Genomic DNA, 22,118 nt, shown 5'->3' with positions numbered 1-22,118 from the left:
CCGTATTTGCAATCCAAATCCAGGGGTGGAACAATCAGAGGTAAAGTATAATAGAAACAGGTCACCACTTCTGTATTTATCACCCACTCCTGGTTTTGGCTTCCAGATACGATGTGAAATACTGACCAAATACTCAATATGTGCACATGGCCTATAAAACTTTGTATATCGTATATTACTAATATTATTTTTGACTTCTATGTTGAAGAAAGATCTTTCTCGATAACTGGCTAGGGCTGTGGATGCCCAGTAGTAATAAGGCCATATACTTGTGCTGCATATCACCTCAGATTATGCATTCATGTTTTCATTTCTTTTATAGCTTTATGTTCTGGACCAACTGGAATGAGCAGCACCCCAGTATTATGAGGGCTACACTGTCAGGTAGCAATTTGCTTATAATCATTGACCGTGACATCCGCACCCCGAATGGCCTGGCCATTGACCACAGGGCAGAGAAGCTGTACTTCTCAGATGCCACCCTGGACAAGATTGAGCGCTGTGAATATGATGGAACTAACAGGCATGTAAGTAGTGAGCCTCAGGCATAAACGTTGCATTCACTATTTTTTTTAGGTATTACTTCGGGATATTATTCCGGATGGTGCAGCGGGGCTAGAATTGACAGAAGTGACCTACAATCCTTTACCACATGTTCCAGCTTAGCTATTTATTACTGGTTTCTCAAGTTTGGAAGTTGGTTCCTATCCATAGGATAGGGAATAACTTCTGATTCGCTTGGGACTGACCGCTGGGACCCCCACTGATCTCAAGAACTGGGGCTATGAAGAGCCCTGATTGAATGGAGAGGTAGTCGCTCATGCTCATCTCTGCTCTATTCAATCTTATGGGAGTGCCGAAGACCAGCCAAACTCTGTGCTCAGCTATATCCTTCCATTGAGAATCCCAGTTCTCCGGATCAGTAGGGGTCCAGGCAGTTGGACCCCAGAGACTGGGAAATTAGCTCCTATTCTGTGATAGGGAAATTTAGTATTAACCCTTTAAGAACCCATGCACATTTAATGAAAGTACACCACATCCACTGATTTAGGGCTGACTGGCCACCATGTAATGACAGTATGCTGCTGTCAGAGCTGGCCGGCAGTAGCTTTCTCCTTTCTTCCCATTAAGAACACATGGATGCTCGGTCAAGCTGAGCTCTCGTGTATATGGCGTACTTGGGAGATATAGCTTTCTGCAGATCTCTTTTCTGACAGTTATGTTGTGTGTATGGCCGGCGTTATTTACACATTTTTCTCTATTTGTCAGAGTTTCCTCTATTAATAAGTAATATCTGCGTTCTTATTTCAGTGGATATTAAAGTCTGACCCGGTCCACCCCTTTGGTCTAGCTGTATATGGGGACTACATCTTTTGGACAGATTGGGTCAGACGCGCAGTTCAACGTGCGAATAAGTATGACGGCTCAGATCTGAAGCTCCTAAGAGGCGACATCCCACAGCAGCCCATGGGCATTATTGCTGTGGCCAATGATACCAACAGCTGTAAGTAGCAAGTTCTATAGTCATTGCTGATATTGACAGCAACAGGCCCTTCAGATCCACCCGGAGGCGTTATTGCTGGAACTGGCTGTGTAGCAGGTCTATAAAGCCCTGATCAGCCGGCAGCCATCTTGGCTGGCTCTCCCATACTTGCTCGGCTGAGTGCTCCAGTGTTCTCTATGAGAGCTGCTGCCAGATAAGTCTAGCGGCAGGTTATCTCTGGGTGAACCAAAGGAACAGCAGGCAGGCCGGCCGGATCCTTAACGCCTCTGACAGTCAATTGTCTAGGGCCCCCATACACAATATACTAGCGGCCATACCTGTTGATATTGGCAGGTTCAGCCTGCTTCGGTCTAACGTGTTTAGTTAAGTCGGCTTAAAAGGGTTGTCCCACCAACAAAGTACATTTTAATCAATAGATCTTGAAATAAAAAGAAGTTCTACAACTGGATCTATTTATTACTCATTTATTTTACTCACTTATATAGTGCAATTAATTCCACAGCACTGTACATACATCATCATCACTGTCCCCATTGGGGCTCACAATCTACTTTCCGTATCAGTATGTTTTTGGAGTGTGGGAGGAAACCGGAGAACCCGGAGGAAACCCATGCAAACATGGGGAGAACATACAAACTCCTTGCAGATGTTGTCCCTGGTGGGATTTGACCCCAGTACTGCAAGACTGCAGTGCTAACCACTGAGCCACCGTGCTGCCCACATTCAGGAGGGCAGGAGATGCAGCAGAAACACTTTCCTGTATTACCTCAGGCAGGGAAATGTGTTACCTCAGAAAGCAGCAGCTGTGAACCCCCGCTGAATCGTCAGTATACTCATTTATCACATGTGGCTTATGCTTTACCTCCTGCCCAGGAGCTGTGGTATGATCAGACCATGTTCCTGCACGGTCAGACACAGCCATTACACAGTACACAGCAGGGGCACATTTATAAGATTATCTCAGCACAGGAACATTTTATTTAAACACATCCAATTGTGGAAGTTATTATTATACAAAGATCTATTGACTAAAATGTACTTTTTTCCTTTAAGTATATATGGGATTTACCATACTACAGAATGTGCTGATAACTGTAACTGAGGAAGCTGACCATTCAGTTATGCGCATTGGTCATTCTACTTAGTGCTGAGACACATTGTGTTTAGACTGGATTCTTTTTCCTTTATATGAATAGAGCTGCTGAGAACACCTTGTATATTTCGCCACCTACAGGTTAGTTAGGAATATTGCAATTATTGAAGGATCTGTTTCTATTTAGATTTGGGAATTGAATTATAACTTGGGGCCAAAGTTTAAAAATAAAATTGTGTCCAGTGTTATTAGTATATTATTATTATTCACTTTTATATAAAAAAAAATTTCCCATCACAAATCCTAGACCTTTTTTTTGGGCACTCAGCAGATTGCACAGTGAGTGGGAAGTGTATGCATTGTATAGCCTTCATTACTTAGATTTAGCTGTAATATTAATACATCGTTTTGGTTTCTTTCCAAGGTGAGTTATCCCCGTGCAACACCAACAGTAGTATATGTCAGGACCTGTGCCTGCTCACCGCTGACGGCAGGGTGAACTGCTCCTGCAGAGGGGACCGGATTCTGCAGGATGATTTCACATGCAAAGGTAATACAATATAATATATATATATATATATATATATATATATATATATATATATATATATATATATATATATATATTTGTTTATATATGGAGCGAAACGATTCCTCTAGACACAACACATATTGTAAATCAGGCCATGGCTTTCTTTATTTAAACAGTCTAACAATTTTAATGAGTTAGTCAAGATATTAATGTAGAGAAGGTTCTTTAGTGGTTGATACCAGGTCCTATGGTCTGTAGTCGCCTCATACAGTTCCTTAGGTAGATACAACCCTGGTGTCTTACGTTCTTTTTCTCTTGAACAGCCCAGAACTCCACCTGCAATCCCCATGACGAGTTTGAGTGTGGTAATGGTGACTGCATAAACTACAGCCTGACCTGTGATACGGTGGCGCACTGTAAGGACAAGGCGGACGAGAAGCACTCGTACTGTGGTGAGCGCGCAGCTTCTGCCCAATGCATCCCCTACGTTACATAAGACATAGCTAGCGTCCTGGAACATTTCACCAACCAATTCATTCTCTTCGGAGACATTCCTGTTCTTGTCACATATCAGATGTGAAGTAATCCAGAAGTTCAATGACTGTTTTAACATTAATATAGCAGAGCTGAATTTGTGCAACCATGAGACTCATTGATTTATGTTCAGGATACAGTATATTTGCAGAACGCATTAAAATATATATTTATTTTATTCACAAGATTTCACAGTACAACTTGCACTCATTAATAAATAGATCTCTCAGACCAGATGAGGCTGGTGTACTTACTTTGAAAATCCATGTCTTGGCTGAATGAACCTGATATTAGGATATTCATAAAATGCTCATTTTTAGATCAGGCAGGAACGCATTTAAAAAGTATTATACAACCATGGATTATCAAAGTAAGGACAGTTACATAGTTACATAGTTTATAAGGCCGAAAAAAGACAAGCGTCCATCCACTTCAGCCTATTTCTTGTGCACTGCAGCTATTCCGCAGCGTTGATCCAGGGGAAGGCAAAAAAAAAAAAACATGCGGTATAGGCCAATTTACATCATTGAGGAAAAATTCACTTCCCGACACCAATCTGCCAGTCAGATTAAATCCCTGGATTAATTAACTAAGCATAAGATGTAATTTTATTGTTCTCAAGAAAGGCGTCCAGGCCTCTCTTGAACTCATTAAGTGAGTTGGACATCACCACTTCCTCTCCCAGAGAGTTCCAGAGTCTCACGGCTCTGACCGTAAAGAATCCCCTTCTATGCTGGTGCAGGAACCTCCTTTACTCCAGACGCATAGTGTGCCCCCTCGTCTTTGTCACCATCCTTGGTATAAACAGGTCATGGGAGAGATCTCTGTACTGCCCCCTGATGTATTTATACATGTTTATGAGGTCTCCCCTAAGCCTTCTCTTTTCCAACGTAAATAGGCCTAATTTTGCCAACCTCTCTGGGTATTCTAGTCCCTCCATTCCCTTTATTACCTTAGTCGCCCTCCTTTGTACCCTCTCTAGCTCCAATATGTCTTTCCTGAGCACCGGAGCCCAGAACTGTGCACAATATTCTAAGTGCGGCCTTACCAGCGCTTTATACAGAGGAAGAACAATGTTCTCATCATATGCCCCTATTCCTCTTCTGATGCATGCCATGACTCTATTTGCCTTCGCAGCTGCTGCCTGACACTGGGCACTCCAATTTAATTTGCTATTAACCAAGACGCCCAGGTCCTTCTCCATGTCAGATTTCCCCAACGGTTTCCCATTTAATCTGTATGGGTGACTGCTGTTTTTCTTTCCCATGTGCATGACTTTACATTTATCGGCATTGAACCCCATTTGCCATTTTTTGGCCCAACTCCCCAATTTATCTAAATCCTCCTGTAGCTGTGCCCTATCCTCATCTGTATTAACTACTTTACAAAGTTTAGTATCATCTGCAAATATTGCTATTTTACTATGCAACCCTTCCACTAGATCATTAATAAATATATTAAATAATATAGGGCCCAAGACAGACCCTTGAGGCACCCCGCTAGTAACCCTGACACACACTGAGCTTACTCCATTGATAACCACCCTCTGCTTTCTATCACTCAGCCAGCTATTTACCCACTTGCACACATTATCCCCCAGACCAAGCATTCTCATTTTATATACCAACCTTTTGTGTGGCACGGTATCAAACGCTTTGGAGAAGTCAAGGTATACAACATCCACTGACTCTCCCCGGTCCAGCTGTGAGCTCACCTCCTCGTAGAAGGCGATCAGGTTTGTTTGGCAGGAGCGATCCCTCATGAATCCATGTTGATATGGAGTTAGACAGTTATTATCATTAAGATATTCTACAATAGCATCTCTAAGAAATCCTTCAAACAATTTACCCACAACAGACGTTAAGCTTACTGGTCTATAGTTCCCAGGGTCACTTTTAGACCCCTTTTTGAATATTGGTACCACATTTGCTTGGCGCCAGTCTAGTGGGACAGTCCCTGTCCATAAAGAGTGCTTGAATATAAGATACAGCGGTCTGTCTATCACATTACTTAATTCTTTTAGTACCCGGGGGTGTATGCCATCTGGGCCTGGTGACTTGTGTATTTTGATATTATGTAGGCGTTTCTGAACTTCCTCCTGGGTTAGGTGGGTGATATTTAGCGGAGGGTTTACTTTATCACTCTGCATTTCCTCCGATAAATTGTTTTCTTTTGTGAAAACAGTGGAGAAGAAGCTATTGAGTAGGTTTGCTTTACCCTCATCGCCCACTATGATTTTACCCAGGTTATTTTTCAATGGGCCAACTCCATCAGTTTTAATCCTTTTACTGTTTATATAGTTAAAGAACAGTTTGGGATTCGTTTTACTTTCCTTGGCAATTAGTCTCTCTGTCTCCTCTTTTGCTATTCTTATTTGTTTCTTACAGATTTTGTTTTTTTCCCTATAAGATATTAGCGCTTCCTCGCAGCCTTCTTGTGTAAATTTACCGAAAGCCCTTTTTTTGTTTTTCATTGCCCTCTTGCCTTTCTTATTTAGCCACATTGGCTTCCTCCTATTCCTAGCCCTTTTATTCCCATAAGGTATGTACCTTCTACAGTGACTATGTAGGACTGTTTTGAAAATTTCCCATTTTCTATCCGTGCTCCTATTACTAAAGATACTATCCCAGTCTATAAGGTGAAGGGCATCTCTTAGCTGATCAAACTTTGCCCTCCTGAAGTTCAGTGTTTTTGTGACTCCCTTGCTGGGCACCCTACTGAAGCACATGTGGAATTGTATAATGTTGTGGTCACTATTTCCCAGGTGCCCCCCGACCTGCACCTCAGTTATTCTGTCTGGCCTGTTAGTTAATATTAAGTCTAAAAGGGCCGTCCCTCTAGTTGGTTCCTGCACAAGTTGTGACAAATAATTGTCTTTGATAATTGACAGAAACCTGTTTCCTTTCTGAGATCTACAGCTTTCGGTTTCCCAGTCTATATCGGGGTAGTTGAAGTCCCCCATAATAATCACCTCGTTATTTTTTGCTACTTCGTCTATTTGTCTCATTAATAGACTTTCCGTGGCTTCTGCTATATTTGGTGGTTTATAACAGACTCCTATGATAATTTTATTATTGTTTATTGCCCCATGTATCTCCACCCATAAGGACTCGACCTCCTCATTTCCCTCCCATACATCCTCCCGTATTGTAGGCTTTAGACACGTCTTTACATATAGACAGACTCCACCCCCTTTCCGACTTCTTCGATCCCTTCTAAACAGACTGTAACCCTGTAAGTTAACTGCCCAGTCATAGCTTTCATCTAACCATGTCTCGGTTATTCCCACTATGTCATAGTTACCTGTAGATATTTCTGCTTCCAGTTCATCCATCTTGTTTGTCAGGCTTCTGGCATTTGCTAGCACGCAGTTTACACGATTTTGATTTGTTCCAATCTTCTCCCTGTGGATTGTATTAGAAATTTTCTTACCTCCTTTCCAAGTATCTTGTCTTGGACCTTCTTTGTCGCACTTCATATCTTTCATTAGTATGTTCTCTGGTTGCATGTTCGTGTCCGGCGTTTTTCTTCCCATCCCCTCTTCTTCTAGTTTAACGCCCTCCTGATGAGTGTTGCGAGTCTCCTGGCGAATGTGTGTTTCGCAGGTCTAAGATGTCTTTAATAAAGTGCACACTTTGCTTTGTAAAATCTAGTGACATCACTTTTAACACCGGTATTTACCTGGACATTTGTGGAAATTGGTTTCAAAATCTAGGAAGATGTTACTAGAACTTTACTGAAAATGTTGAACTTAGAGGCAAATTCGAGAACTATCGGTTCCCATGTAGTCATAATATTGGGATGACTTGTGCCAAGTGACATACTCAGTTGCATTGTACAGAACAGATCTGCTCTGCTACATCCCAACAGATGTGGAAATGTTCCCGTTAGTTGTTACCCTACGTTTCATGCACAGATCACTGGGCGCAAGAAGCCGGTAGTTTACAGAACACAATGGTCAGGTCTTTAGTTTCCCATTGTTCCTTTGCAATGCCATGAAACCGTCAGCTGCCAGGCTCGGTAAATGTCAGAGTGCCAGTATATCCCAGTAAGAAATGGTGCATTGTTCCCTACCTGTTGTCCACAGCTAATCGCCGCTGTAAGAAGGGTTTCCGGCACTGTGTGAATGGACGTTGTATCTCTACTTCCAACTGGTGCAATGGTCTGGATGACTGCGGTGACAACTCGGATGAGATATCTTGCAACAGTAAGTATGTCCAACCAGCTGGGTGTTAACCCTTTCTCTACTTCAGTCTGATCCCGTTTTCAGCTGTGGATTGTAGTATAGTTTTTCACAAAATAGCCTTTCGGACTAGTTCACTTGTATACTCTGAGCCGACTATAAGCTTGCGAGCAGGGCCCTCACTCCTTTCGATATGAGATATGCTTATTTTGTATTATCTGTATAAGTCCCCCCTAAAAATTTGTAAAGTGCTGCGGAATATGTTGGCGCTATAAAAATAAACATTATTATTATATTATAACATCAGTCCATTTATCAGCACCAGATGGTTTTCTGGGTTGTAATTCTGTTTGTGTCCTTGAGAAAGTTCTTCAACGATAATCATAAAAATATGAGTACAACAAATCCATCTGATGGCTATAAAAACAGGGAAGCCTTTTTTTCTTACAATTTGTTAAATATTCTTTTGCCATTTCCCAGTGTTACCAGTGATCCATTCTTTGTATTACAGAGACTTCTTGTGCCCCAGAAGAGTTCCGCTGCCGGGATGGAAGCTGTGTTAGTAACTCCAGTCGCTGTAACCAACTTATTGATTGTGGTGATGCCTCCGATGAGATGAACTGCAGTAAGTAATATGTCGCCCCCACAGATGACTATCATACATGGGCGTAATGGGCTCACAGGAACTTAAAGGAGTTCACCAGGAATGGAGAAAAAAAAAGAAATGGTCACTATGAATAGATTCCTAAATAAATGGCAAATTATATTTGTTTTTTTGCCTTAAGGGGTAATCACTATAGAATTAAAATTACCGTCACCTTGTTACGCTGACTGACTGAAACCTGTCCTAGAATTTCACTGGGACACCTGCCTGTGAGCATGTGCAGTGGGAAGCTCCTCTGCTGTGACCTGGAGATATAGCACCAATAGAAAAGCAACCATAAGCTAAATAGGAAAATAGATGACTGTATTAATGCAATAAATAGTGTAAAAAATCATATAAATAATGAGGCAACTTACCATGAGCCTAAAAGGTGGGAACACCTGTGCACAAAAACATATAAATCCCTTACAGTCCCAATATATGCATCATGTACTAACTATCAAGCATCAAATATGGTAAACATTAAGCTGAACGGTAAAAGTGATGAAAATATGTAGAAGAAACAGTATTGAGACCATAGGGGGATTAATGTGACCATAACGGGACCCAATCAGAAGGAGTACAAATGGCAGCAGAGTTTAAAGTTTCATCACAGTACAGGTTACCTGTAGGGAAGAAAACCAAGGATCCTCCACTCCCGCCGCATGTTTCTCTTGAAATGCTTTGTCCAATACATACATACTTACGCTTTTTTGGCCCAGTGACCTTGATTGTGATTTTAGGTGTGTGACCTGGAGACAGCCGGCTTATTACTATTCATCTTATTATTATTATTCATCTATACAGACAATAGTCCAGACGCTGCGCTCATCGCTCGGGGCACTTGGCGAAACACTGCACAAGGGAGACAATCGGGGACAGAGCAAGGACAACATCGCCTCCAAAACGAGCGTCACTGATGATTTAAGTATCCCAGCATGCACTGGTGATACTCAAATGAGTCATTATCAGACAAAAAAAATAGGCAAAAAATAAGCAAAAAAAATTGAAAAGCAGTTAGACATTGTAGTTAGGGAATTCTTAAAGCAAGTATATTAGAAAATAGTTTAGAATTATGGAACTAAAAGAGTTAGGAGAAAAATGCTTTGCCTTCAAACAACCCCTTTGAGACCCCTGGAATCTATTGCTGGCCCTATATGTTTTTTTAGATGCTTTGTGTCTGTCAATAACTTTTAGTTCAACAGGTTTGCTTGCTGAATGGTTGGTAACAAATGTCCGTCCATATGTCCATACCATCTTAATTGCTTATGTTTTATTGGCCCCTAGACATCACCGACTGCAGCAGTTACTTTAAGTTGGGCGTCAAAGGAGGAACTTTTCAAAGGTGTGAAAGGACCTCTCTCTGCTATCTCCCCAGCTGGGTGTGTGATGGATCAAATGACTGCGGTGACTTCACAGATGAGATGAACTGTCCAGGTAAATGAAATAGAAAAAAAATTAAAATAAAAAGTTTTTAGGAAAGTTATGTGCGTTATAAATGATATCATTAGCTATACTAAAGTAGAAGCCACCAACCACGTGAATGCTTTTTACTTTGTTTTGAAAACTTTTGAAGACTTCATATAATTCCACATTTTCTCTAGGAGTTCGCAAGCCGCGGTGTCCAGTGAATTATTTTGCCTGCCCGAGCGGACGCTGTATTCCTATGAGTTGGACTTGTGATAAAGAAAATGACTGTGAAAATGGAGAGGACGAAACACATTGCGGTAAGAATGGAATTTGTCGTCTCAAATAGTGGTCTTCTAGAGCATATTTTGTGGAAAAATATTTTTTCAGGGGGGAAAAGGGAAAAGAAAATACTTAAACCAGTTATTTAAATAGATTTTTCCAAAATATTAATGGCTTATTCTAATATTCTGCCTTCAGTTGGTAATGTGGGGGGTCCTACCCCCAGTAAGTGCAGTAGAAAGAAATAGTCTGCAAGTATCTCGTACATTCACGCATTGCAGAATTGTCCATACACAGATTGCATTTATTTAATCACTTATTTATATTGACTTTTTATTTAGTTTTCTAGAAAAAAAGCTTTACTTGCACATGGTGTCTTGTACCTGTGTACAGTGGCTAAGAGTCGTGTGGCTAAAGGTCTTTCCACAAAACTTGAGTTGTTTCCTTCAGCTGATCGTGGGGTACCGGGGGTTAAGCCTCTGTAGACCTTATTATCGTGGAAAAAATCTTTAGAGCATATTTGTGTGACTGATTTTTGACACTGATTTGAACACTTCTACTGCAACTACTTGTAGACATATGCCATGGTACGCATAGATGGTCATTGTTCTTGCCAGCACGTCTCCTGTTTACACAGGATGATGTGATACCGAGAACGATGATCTTTTAAGAAAGCCAAAAGATAATTTCACCTAACGAACAAGGTTTTTGATCTGCACCTAGTTTACTAGGAACACTTGTTCCCTATAATCATGCAGTGTAAATGCAGCTTTAGCCAGCATGAGATCAGCAGGAATCGGCAGTGTAGCTCTTAAAGAGTTTATCCACTACTTTATCATTGATGACCTTCCTAAGGACAGGTCATCAATGTCTGATCGGTCGGGGTGTGACACCCGGCACCCCGCCGATCAGCTGTTCTCAGTGTGGGCGGCTGCGACTGCTGATTGGAGATGCTCAATTTAGGAGCTGCTCCATCTTCTCATAGTGGCCGCAGCTGGATACTGCACATCTGCCTCCTATCAGACATTGATGACCTATCCTATCCCATTGAAGTATTGCACAACGTCTTTAAGGCACGGGTTTAAAATCTGCATTGTGAAAAAAGATGTGACATGTCCATTCCTTAAGCTGACTGCAACATGAAACCAGGCAGGAAGTTCCCTGTTTGAGATTTTGTTTTCTTTCTTTTGTACAGATAAGTTTTGCACCTCCATGCAGTTCGAGTGCAATAACCACCGTTGTATCTCCAAACACTGGGTGTGTGATGGCTCCGATGACTGTGGGGACAAATCTGATGAGGACATACGTTGCCGTAAGTCACTGCCTAAGGTTTTGGCAATTTGTTTTTCAGCAGAGGTGAATGTAAGGAGCAATGCTTTGTTGTGTTTCAGAATCTGCTACATGTAGCCCCGAAGCCTTCCAGTGTCCCAGTACCCATGTGTGTGTCCCCCGCCGCTGGCTATGTGATGGAGATAAAGACTGCCAAGATGGAGCGGATGAAAGCGTCCATGCCGGTTGTGGTGAGCAAATTAATGCACCTTGTTCAAATCTATTCTTTGTATCACAAAACACCTGTAAAAGGCCATCAATTTCCGAAAGTTATCCTGATGAATACAGAATTTGTGTGATGGAATATCTATTTCCATATATAACCCGTGTCCATTTCCAGTTTTCTCTGTAATGACCTCCTAGCCAGATAGGGTTTATATGGTCATCTAAAAGAGGTTTAAATGTATATGTATATAATCCTAACTTTATTGTGTACCTTGGTGATAGCCTGGGACTTCCAATATAAAATGCTGGTATATTGCAATGATATGCCCTCAATTTATAATTATTGGACGTCTCACTTCTGGAACGCCTGAGCCCGAAGGAGACAAGGCATTCGTGGCATGCTGCGATTTTTCTTTTTATTGCTGATCAGTGGCCATTGGCCTCGTGAATGTACAAGGAACTGCAGTTCTCCTACAGAGTCTGATGGTCTGGAGTACCACTGTACATGAAAAGTTAGACAAGGCTGTAACTTCCCACTAGCACTGGGTCCTCTTCATTTTACGGATCGGTGGGGAGGATCCCAATGGTCGGACCCTTGCTGATCACAAAGTCATGGCATATCCTTGCAATATGCCATCAGTATAGGAGTTAGAAATACATTTTAAGAATATTATTTCAGAAGAGATTGTTTATGTGCCCATTGGCTCAATCCTGTTTAAAGGGGTTGTCCGACCTAAAATGATAAGTCTGCAGTCTCTCTGTGTAACAGCAGACTTATGAATCCCCCCAGTACACGCACTGTGAGCTGCGAGGATTTGCAGGTTTCTGAGCCTCCCGGACAGAACCCGACTAGTGGGCGCGGCCTCGCTCTATACAATTGTATGGAGCGAGGCCGCACCCACTAGTCAGGTTCTGGCTGGGGTATGTATAATGCATACATCACCGGCAAATCCTTGCAGTGCACAGTGCCTGCGCTGGGGGGGATTCATAAGTTTGCAGACACAAAGAGTGACTGCAGATGAAAATATTTGCGATGAAGAAATCCATTTTCTGTTTTTTGTGTAATCTTTGTCTGAAGTTTTCATTTAATGTTATCTTCGTGCATCATGGGGGCCTGAGGGCAGGGTCTTATCTTGGTGCTCTTTCCTTACTCATCCTCATGTGTGAATGACAGGTCACTGATTTGTCACTGACCTGCCTCCTATTTTAAATATTGCGCCCGCACAGTAATTGCTGTGGTCTTTAAAAAAACATGGTCTCCAACAAAATGGCGCCAGTGGCGCATGTGCAGTCACGTCCCCCTTGTTCTTAATTTGCACATTCGCCGCTCACTGCCTTCACTGGGAAGATGTTTTGACTGCAGGGCTGTGGAGTCGGAGTCGATGCCCATTTTGGTGGAGTGAGAGTCAGTATAAAATGGACTGACTCCAACTCCTAAAATATATAATAAATTGGGTACAGTAGTTCAATGCTGTGTGTGGGGAATATTTTTTCATAAGAATTTGGTAAAGTTATGAAATGTCCTATAAATGTCTGTCCTATTCCTGATCTAAGGGTCTAGACTTTCAGCTGAGATGAATCTGTGCTGCAGTAAATTTATCACTTAAACATGAGCCATGTGTCATGGAGTCAGAGTTGGAGTCTGTGTCATGGAAATTGAGGAGTCGGTGTCGGAAGTTTGGCTTACCGACTCCACAGCCCTGGTTTTGAGCAGAGGCAATATGTCTTCTCTTTGGCGTACCCACTGTGTGCAGGGGACCAGCGCAGATTAAGAACAACGGGGATAACTTGGAGATGAGATATCATTAAATTAAAACTTAACACAAGGATTACACAAAAAACACAAAATTGATTTCTTCACCACAGGTATCATTTTAATCAGTATCCCAGCGCCAATATGGCTGCGTGTGTACTTTACTTTGCAAAATTTTGCTGACAGGTTTTCTTTAATCTGATTAGCGGTAATCTGGTCAGATGCTTTGAAAAGGAAATGGATTCCTAATCCTCTACATACTTTGTGTGTTTATGTGGAGGTACATCTGTTAAGGAGCATTTAAACTGGGTGATTTTGACCCGTTAAAGGGTTATTCCCACAATATCTGTCACAGCTCAGAGACCCAAAATCCTGAAATACATATAGATGTCAAATGCAATCCATTTCCAAAAGTGGTCGCTCCTCCGGATATCGTCTCCTGCCTGTCAAAGCCTTTGCCTAACTGGTTGCCCATGGATACGACCTGCTGTTCTAATATAACAGGTCGCACATGCTTAGTAGATACCAGATATTCTTCTATAGTGGGAATCCTGTTCTTACTGTGCTGTGAGATGGCGAATGTGTGATTGCACAGTCCTCATAGTGGACATGGGGACAGTATGTCTGCTCCTGTCACAGGAGGACACTGCGGTCCTCCTCTCCGATTGTGCTGCTCACTTGTGTGATAGTGAAAACAGACTATGAGCAGAAGTGGCAGTCACTAGACCACCATTGCATGATTAAAGGCTTGCACATTTCTGTCCACATTTGTTATAATGGATGCCTCCTCCATACAAATACAATGCACATACAACCGGGCCTTTATACTGTCTGCCAGAGAATCTGTTTCTGTTGCTCACAGCAACCAATCAGAGCTCAGCTTTCATTTTGAAAACAGATCAGGCAAAATGAAAGTTGCTCTGTGATTGGTTGCTATAGGCAACTTTGGACACATAGGGGAGATATGTCTAAAACACATACAGATTTGGAAGATAGATGATTAGAAACCTCTACACAGTGTGCTGGGGACAGACAAGAACTACATTTATATATACAATACTATAAACTATGCAGAGCACATGTATCCACCTGTCGGCCCTGCCTCGGTGCCCACTAAGATCACAGAGCACCTGGCTAATGTTATTTGTGCATGGAGGAGAACAGGGAGCCTGGAGAAGAAGCAGGGGGTTATGGGAAATGTAGTTTATAGTTATCACATGGTTAGCACTGAAGGGCCGCCAATTTACACTGAGTGGAGAGACAATTATGGCGGAGCTGGAGCCAGAAAAAAAGATTTCCGATATTAGCCAGTATCTGAAGCCATGGTTGGGTTACTTTAGAAAGGTTGCTGAAATACTGGGGGTTTGAAACAATTAATGGATTTTGGGATAATCCCTTTAAGGAGCAATGATAGACTACATACAAGGTTACTGGCAGATTCACAAAAACTCCATGGGGACAAATAATCGTTAATATGATCGTTCTTTGACCATACAGCATCAGGTTGTCGGCAGCACATCCACTGCTTCTATGATGTGCTGCCGAGAATGATTATTTTTATGCCAGCATAAAAGATTAGATCACTCGACAAACTAGCATTTTACTCATCATTGAGCGATCGGCAGCACATTTATTATTCGCCGAATCTCCTTCTGTCAAAATCGGCTTTGATTCACTGACCCCCTTATAAGCTACTTAGAGGATAGCACTTGTGTCTAAACCCAATAACTTCTTTTATTCCAGCTCTATGCAAAAACCTAATAAAGGTATTGTCTCTTTACTTCTAGTTTTCAACAATACCTGCGACTCAAAAGAGTTCATGTGTCAGAACCAGCAGTGTATTCCCAAGCAGTTCGTGTGCGACCATGATGCCGACTGCAGTGACGGATCAGACGAGTCTACTGAATGTGGTGTGTTGGCTCGAAATTGTGCATCTCTATATATTTAGTTCTTGTCTATTGCACTGTGTGTTTCTATGAGCACCCATCCTCTACTGCCAGATCCATGTATGACGTAACATTAGAACATCTCAATAGTCAGGTCCCCACATGATTTTTCTTTTAATATATTGATTAGAGTACCCTACCTGTGGTCCGGATGAGTTCCGGTGTGCTAATGGCCGCTGCCTACTAAACAAACAGTGGGAATGTGATGGAGAATTTGACTGCCATGATAAGTCCGATGAGGCACCGAAGAATCCACGTTGTACCAGCAACGGTAAGCTGTAAATGAACACCTATTGTCACACAAGGTGATGGAACAACTAAGTGCAACACGAAGGGGAAAGGGGGAGGAAGCTCAAACACTAGGGAAAGGGGGAGTGGAGAGCCCTAGGCAGATCTAATATCACCCTGCCTACCCTATTTTCCCTATATAGGTTCCACACCTATCGCTGAGCAGGAACCTAAGCCCTGAATGTCCCTAAAGCTTGGCCCTAGATAAGCAGGGGAACAGTGTGAGCATTAGTCAGGCCCCACTACAAACTAAAGACAACAAGGTAGACAAACAAAGGGGATACACTTATCTTGAGCAGACACCAGAGAGATAATGCCAACTGTCCTCAAAGGGCACCAGAGAAGAAACTAGCCGACTGCTAGTGCTCCAAGCCTGCACAGAGGTACATAGAACTAACACCGGCGACTCTCTGAAGAAACTGAGACTATTTAACTACCCAGCAAGGGTGTGTCAATCAGCCGCAGAAGGTGGGGGTCGCTCCTGGGTTCTAAAGGAAGAAGGATATAACTATACTACAGAGATGAGGGAATCAAAAAGGCGTTTCCAATGTCAAGCGCAGTGAACTTCTACAGCCAGATCCAGAGCTACTGTCTGTCACACCTGACACACCCGTGACACCTATACAGTGAATATACTTTACATAGTACATACACATGATAATATGGGTTTATAGAGGAAATGCTGGTAAATGGATGATTTTTTTTTCTATCTGCAGAAGGCAAATGCAATGAAACATTTTACCTCTGCAAAAACAGCAAGTGTATCCCAGAGCATCTGATGTGTGACAACAACAATGACTGTGGGGACGGCTCGGATGAGCTCAACTGCTTTATCAATGAGTGTCAGAACAAGGGGATGAGCGGCTGCAGTCAGGAGTGTGAGGACCTCAAGATTGGCTACAAGGTACAAGTCATGGCAAAAAGGGGAAAAGTGTTGTTTTTAATATTTTCATATAAACACATGTAAAACTAACATTTACACACACTAAAATATGAAAATATATCTAACCAGTAGCTCATTGGCTAAATGTGACTTTTAAAGGTGCTCTCCGGTACTTATGCTTCTGCATTGCAGCTGATCAGTGCCAGGATGTTATGACTCCACATACCTAGCAAGACTCGTGCATGATCAGCAAGACTCTTACATATGTCCTGTTCATTAGCATAGAATAAGGGAATTAGCAGTTGGCAGTTGTATTGGAGGGGAAGCTCCAATATTTCCCACACACCCTAAAACACAAGATTTGGGCATTCAGAGGCAATCAATTGTTATATGCCTCTTTAACCAGCCTACCCACGTTGTCCCATACTTTTCCAAGTCTACAGCATGACCAGGACATATGGACTAAATCTGCCCCTTCTTCACTATATCTTGGACATTGATTATCCAATCTGAGGTTCATTTTCAGCATAATTTTGGGAGTCCTATATGCTCTATGGATAAGACATAATTGGGATCTTCTCTGCACCACATTAATAGACACCTTTCCAGGGGATTCCAAAATAACTTCCCATTCTTTCAGGGAATTGTGCCCTATATCCCTTTCCCATCTAGACCTGATAAGAACTATAGGATATCCTAAAATATTAGATAGGAAAGATTTGTACATTAATGAAATCAGATTTCTAGTTGCTTTTGCTTGTACAACATAGTCCAGAAGGCCGTTGGAAGAGATGGTGAGATCAGATATACTTTCCTGGGCCCTTATAGTGTGCCTTAACTGTGGATATTTGTAGAAGTCAGAGTTTCTGGAACATATGTACATTTGATCACCTATCTATCCAAATATAACTGATATAAATATTTCATCCTTTGTTTCCTCCATTCTCCAAACCCTTCCAGACGACAGCGCTCTCTCAAGCCTGGATTATTCCATATGGGAATATATTTAGAATAGGGCCCCATACACCACAGCATTTTACAAAGTCCACCACACTTTATGTATAAGAGCCAAGGTCTGGGCATTACTGAATTTGACTTTGAGTATATTTGACTCTAGGAGTTCCAAAATATTACCCCTTCCCCCCCATGTACTTACGGACCACAGCCCCTGCATCTATAGTCTTCTCTAATGCCCATCCCTGAAACGTTGGCGCTGAGACCCCAGAAAACACCCCCATGCAATAGGAAGGGCTTAACCGCCCTGCTCCTTGGACAACTGTAATTTTTCCAGCTTTATTCTAAGGACATCCTTTTTCCAGACCAGGTCCCAGAAGATATTATGCATTTTTTTAAAACCAGTACTTTGGTATCCAAACAGGAGAATTATGTAGGGCATAGAATACAGACGGCATGAGGCACATTTTAATGAGGTTTGTTCTGCCAAGGGTGAAGAGTAATTTCCCCTATGCTCCAACTTTATTTCTTGACTTAAAGGGGTTTTTCCCATGAATTTTAATCAATAGATCTTGGAATAATAATAATTTTCACAATTGGATGTGTTTAAATAAAATATTCCTGTGCTAAGATAATCTTATAAATGTTCCCCTATGTAATGGCTGTGTCTGACCGTGTACAGGACACTGTTTGATCATGCCACAGCTCCTGGGCAGGGGAGGAATCAAAAGAGTATACAAACAGGACAGCAGGGGATCACAGAGGAACATTTCACTGCCTGTTTTTAAACAATGTTTTACTTCAAAGAAAGAATCAGCTGCAATTCCATGCTGTAATATCTGTATACTCTTTTGCTTCCTCCCCTGACCTGGAGCTGTGGTATGATCAGACCATGTTCCTGCACGTTCAGACAGCCATTGATTAAAATGAACTCTTGTTCGTTGGAAAACGCCTTTAACTACCAGAGGATTCAGTTTTAAAGGGATGTAGTCAATAACCTTGCTGGTAACACAAATGTCTAGGCATTTGAACATTTGTACCACCAAGATTCATTTGGTCGAAGATGTACAGTACATTATTATTATCCAGGGGGAGCAAGGCTGACTTCAACCAATTAATGTATAAACCAGAAAAGAACCTGAATTTATAAACTGTATCCATTATTATAGGGGGAGAGATGTTCAAATTGTCAACAAATAACAACAAATCATCCGCATTCAGGGCGATCTGTTCCTCTTTGCCACCATATTTAAAGCCCCTAATACCAGGGGGTTGTCTAATGATACAGGCTAAAGGTTCTATTGCAATATCAAAAAGCAGTGGCGATAGAGGATAACCTTGCCTTGTTTCCCTAAGTTTCATATTCTAGCTGTCCGGGGGCTTGTACAGTAGCATTACCCATTTGATAAAATTAAGCGAAAATCCCATTTCCTTTAGCACTGCCCACATAAATTTCCACTCAACACTATCAAAAGCCTTTGTGGCATCCAACGGCTTTATTCTTGGGATCAGGCTGTACCACTTGCAAATTTAAAAAATAGCCTTCGTAGGTTAATGGCAGTCGACTTGAATGGCATGAAGCTTGATCCCCATGTATTATCGATGTTATCACAGTGATCAACCGATTTGCTAGGATTTTTGTCAGAATCTTGACATCAGTTGTTAGCAGTGAAATGGGCCTATATGATTCTAGTAGTTACTTACCTTTCCCTTCCTTGGGTAAGACAACTATTAAAAGACTCGTATAGTAACCTTGGTAGTGTCCCCTCGGAAAATTCATCATTGACCATTTCCAGAAAGTGTGGTAAAAGCTCCTCCTCAAATATTTTATAGATCACTACCGGGAGGCCGTCAGACCCAGGGGCTTTATCGTTTGGCATTTCCCCTAACGCTCTTTGAATCTCTTCCAGGGAAATTTGTAATTCTAAAAAAATCTTTATCGCCTTCGCCCAAAGTTGGGAGTTTAAACCTAGTTAGGTAGTCTGCTAGTTCTTCTCCTAAGTATTTCGCCCCAGACGAATACAAATTTTCCAGATTATTTTCCTGGGTAAACAATGTTTCAGTTTCTCTAATCTTACTTTTCAATTCAACACCTCTTTTCCGCAAATTTTCTTTTAACAGTTTAATCTCTCTTATTAGTACTCCCCTTAAAAAAGCCATCATAGCGTCCCAAACCACAGTATTAGGGGCCGAACCAGAATTAATATCATAGAATTCACCAAGTTTCTCCCTGATGGTAGTGTAAATTAATAATTTTAAGCCAGAATGGATTCAGTGTCCAACCTATTGAATACCTGAATCTTAACGGGGCCACTTGCATCTGTAACAAGAGGGAAGAGTGATCCGATAGAGATTTAGAAAGATAGTCAGCTTTAGAAATTAATGGAGTTATGTGAGAATTACATAAGGCTAGATCAATCCTTGTTAGAGATCAATAGGTTGATGAGGCACAATATAAGACCTTTAAGTTTGGGACGTCTCCAAATGTCAAACAGTCCCACCTGTCTGATTAGACGACCAAAGGGGGACAAACTACCCTATCACTACCAGGGTTACAAATATTATTAGAATCTCCCAGGATCAATAAGGGTATATCCATCCACAACCTGTCTCTTCCATACATCTGTGACCTAGTCTCCCGGTACTTACCTGCATGCAACCTCCAATCCTCACAAGATCTCCTTCTCTACTCCCCTCTTATCTCCTCTTCCCACAATCACATTCAAGATTTCTCCCGCGCATCCCCCCTTCTCTGGAACTCTCTACCCCACCATTTCTGACTCTTGCCCACTGTTGAAACCTTCAAAAGCATCTGAAGACCCATCTCTTGCGACATGCATACAACCTACAGTAACCATCGCTCCACCATACCACTGCATAACCAGTTCCACCCTCACCTACTGTATCCTCACCCATCCCTTGTAGATTGTGAGCCCTCGCGGGCAGGGTCCTCTCTCCAACTGTACCAGTCGCTGACTCGTTTTGTTTAAGATTATTTTAAGTGTATTTTCTATGTTTATCCCCTTTTTCCCATGTAAAGCGCCATGGAATAAATGGCGCTATAATAATAAATAATGATAATACCGGCAGTCTCTCAAGAATCAATTTACCAGGAATATTTGAATATGGAGGAAGAATATGTATATTACAACAATGATACATTCAATGTGCTGGATTTTACATCTAACCCCAACAAATCTACCGTCAGGGTCTTTAATGGAGTCAATATATGTAAATGGGACGCTTTTATGTACAATTAGGCTAACCCCCTTGAGTAATTACAATGAAGGGAATGTAAGGTATACTCCATCCAGGACCTGTGTATCTGATTGATAGTTTGTTAGATGGGTCTCCGGTAGCCCTATTATTGCAGAGTTGAATCTTTTAATATAGTCATAGATTGTAAATCTTTGGAAATTGTTGTGCAACCCACGAATATTCCAAGAAATAAAATCCTAGTACACATCTTTAAGAACACCCATGGAAGAAGATGATCCTAGTGAGTTTACCATTCTAACAGCTCTGATAAGAATCCAAAGTTTTATGCATAAGCTTTCCTCCTCCTAATTTCCCCCAACTGCAAACCTATAAATCCCCCCCACCCCTTCATTTTTTTTTGTAAATCTGCCCTTACCAATATGGTGTGGGGCTCAAGCAAACCTTTAACCATTAGGTGCATGCACCTGCAAATTAAGAAATACCATATACCATTCTGTTAGAGTCTTGGTTGAGGAGCCGGCGCACTAATGTAGAAGTTAAAGTACAGAGGTGTGGACCATTAATACTATTGTGGCTGATATTTATGTCACATAGTAACATCAAGTGAGGCCTCAGTCCTGCAACGGCAAGACCTGCTGGAGATAATAACAGATAGTATGAACAAGGATGAAGAAGCAATTATACTGGTGTGCTTTATTAGTCTTTTGGATAAACCTACATTTTCTTACAGCTCTCCATTCTCTTTGTCACCCGTACAGTGCAGATGCCGTCCTGGTTTTTGGCTGAAGGATGATGGTAAAACATGTGTAGACATTGATGAATGCACCACCACTTACCCTTGTAGCCAGAGGTGTATAAATACCATCGGAAGCTTCCGCTGTTTGTGTATCGAGGGCTACGAAGTGCGAGCAAACGACAGTACGAGCTGCAAGGTGGTCGGTTCTACTGAAAGTGAGCAAATCTAACTTCTCAGCAGGAATTTTCTCTGTCTCTTACCTAATTATCTGTCTGAAATGTCAAAGGTGAACTTGAATGAAACCGTTTCACGCTGTTCCCATTCACTACAGCGGACTTTAGATATTCAAAATAGGTGCTTAAAGGGGTTTTCCACCTTTTTGGGAGCAATTTTTCTTTCTTCTTCTTAACTGCATATATAAGCCAAATGATGCAAAAGTTTTAATGAAAGTCAGTTGCAAAAATGATTTTAAGCCCAGAGATGGACAGGTGACTGCACCAGATTTTCATGCTCCTGTGTAGACTTGTATGCTGCTGCATGTTTTTATATATTATATATTTAGGAGAGCGGGTAGGAAATCTTTTTGTTTGTTTTGTTGGTATCTTTTTCTATTTTAAAATTGATTACATTATAAAACTTATTCATATCCTTGTGATCAGGTTTTAAA

General features: G+C 41.6%; 1 protein-coding gene across 2 annotated transcripts in view; it reads left to right on the top strand.

The window, feature by feature from the left end:
* The window catches only part of LRP1 (LDL receptor related protein 1), a 385,437-nt gene that overhangs the window by 300,276 nt on the left and 63,043 nt on the right, over positions 1-22,118 (top strand). For both annotated transcript variants that reach the window (XM_073663345.1, XM_073663344.1), the window contains exons 43-56: positions 323-527; positions 1,312-1,504; positions 3,022-3,147; positions 3,453-3,581; positions 7,751-7,870; positions 8,358-8,471; positions 9,777-9,926; positions 10,094-10,216; positions 11,374-11,490; positions 11,570-11,698; positions 15,213-15,335; positions 15,502-15,642; positions 16,376-16,563; positions 21,474-21,666. In XM_073663345.1, the coding sequence (XP_073519446.1) occupies positions 323-527; positions 1,312-1,504; positions 3,022-3,147; positions 3,453-3,581; positions 7,751-7,870; positions 8,358-8,471; positions 9,777-9,926; positions 10,094-10,216; positions 11,374-11,490; positions 11,570-11,698; positions 15,213-15,335; positions 15,502-15,642; positions 16,376-16,563; positions 21,474-21,666 (2,051 nt within the window). The remainder of the gene's footprint in view (positions 1-322; positions 528-1,311; positions 1,505-3,021; positions 3,148-3,452; positions 3,582-7,750; positions 7,871-8,357; positions 8,472-9,776; positions 9,927-10,093; positions 10,217-11,373; positions 11,491-11,569; positions 11,699-15,212; positions 15,336-15,501; positions 15,643-16,375; positions 16,564-21,473; positions 21,667-22,118) is intronic.

This window comes from Phyllobates terribilis, unplaced genomic scaffold (assembly GCF_046119375.1).
Source record: "Phyllobates terribilis strain yellow unplaced genomic scaffold, ASM4611937v1 Scaffold_2__4_contigs__length_985480577, whole genome shotgun sequence".
In the NCBI taxonomy this organism is placed as follows: domain Eukaryota; kingdom Metazoa; phylum Chordata; class Amphibia; order Anura; family Dendrobatidae; genus Phyllobates; species Phyllobates terribilis.
The sequence above is the reverse complement of the archived record's forward strand: the minus strand, read 5'-3'. Positions and strand labels throughout refer to the sequence as shown.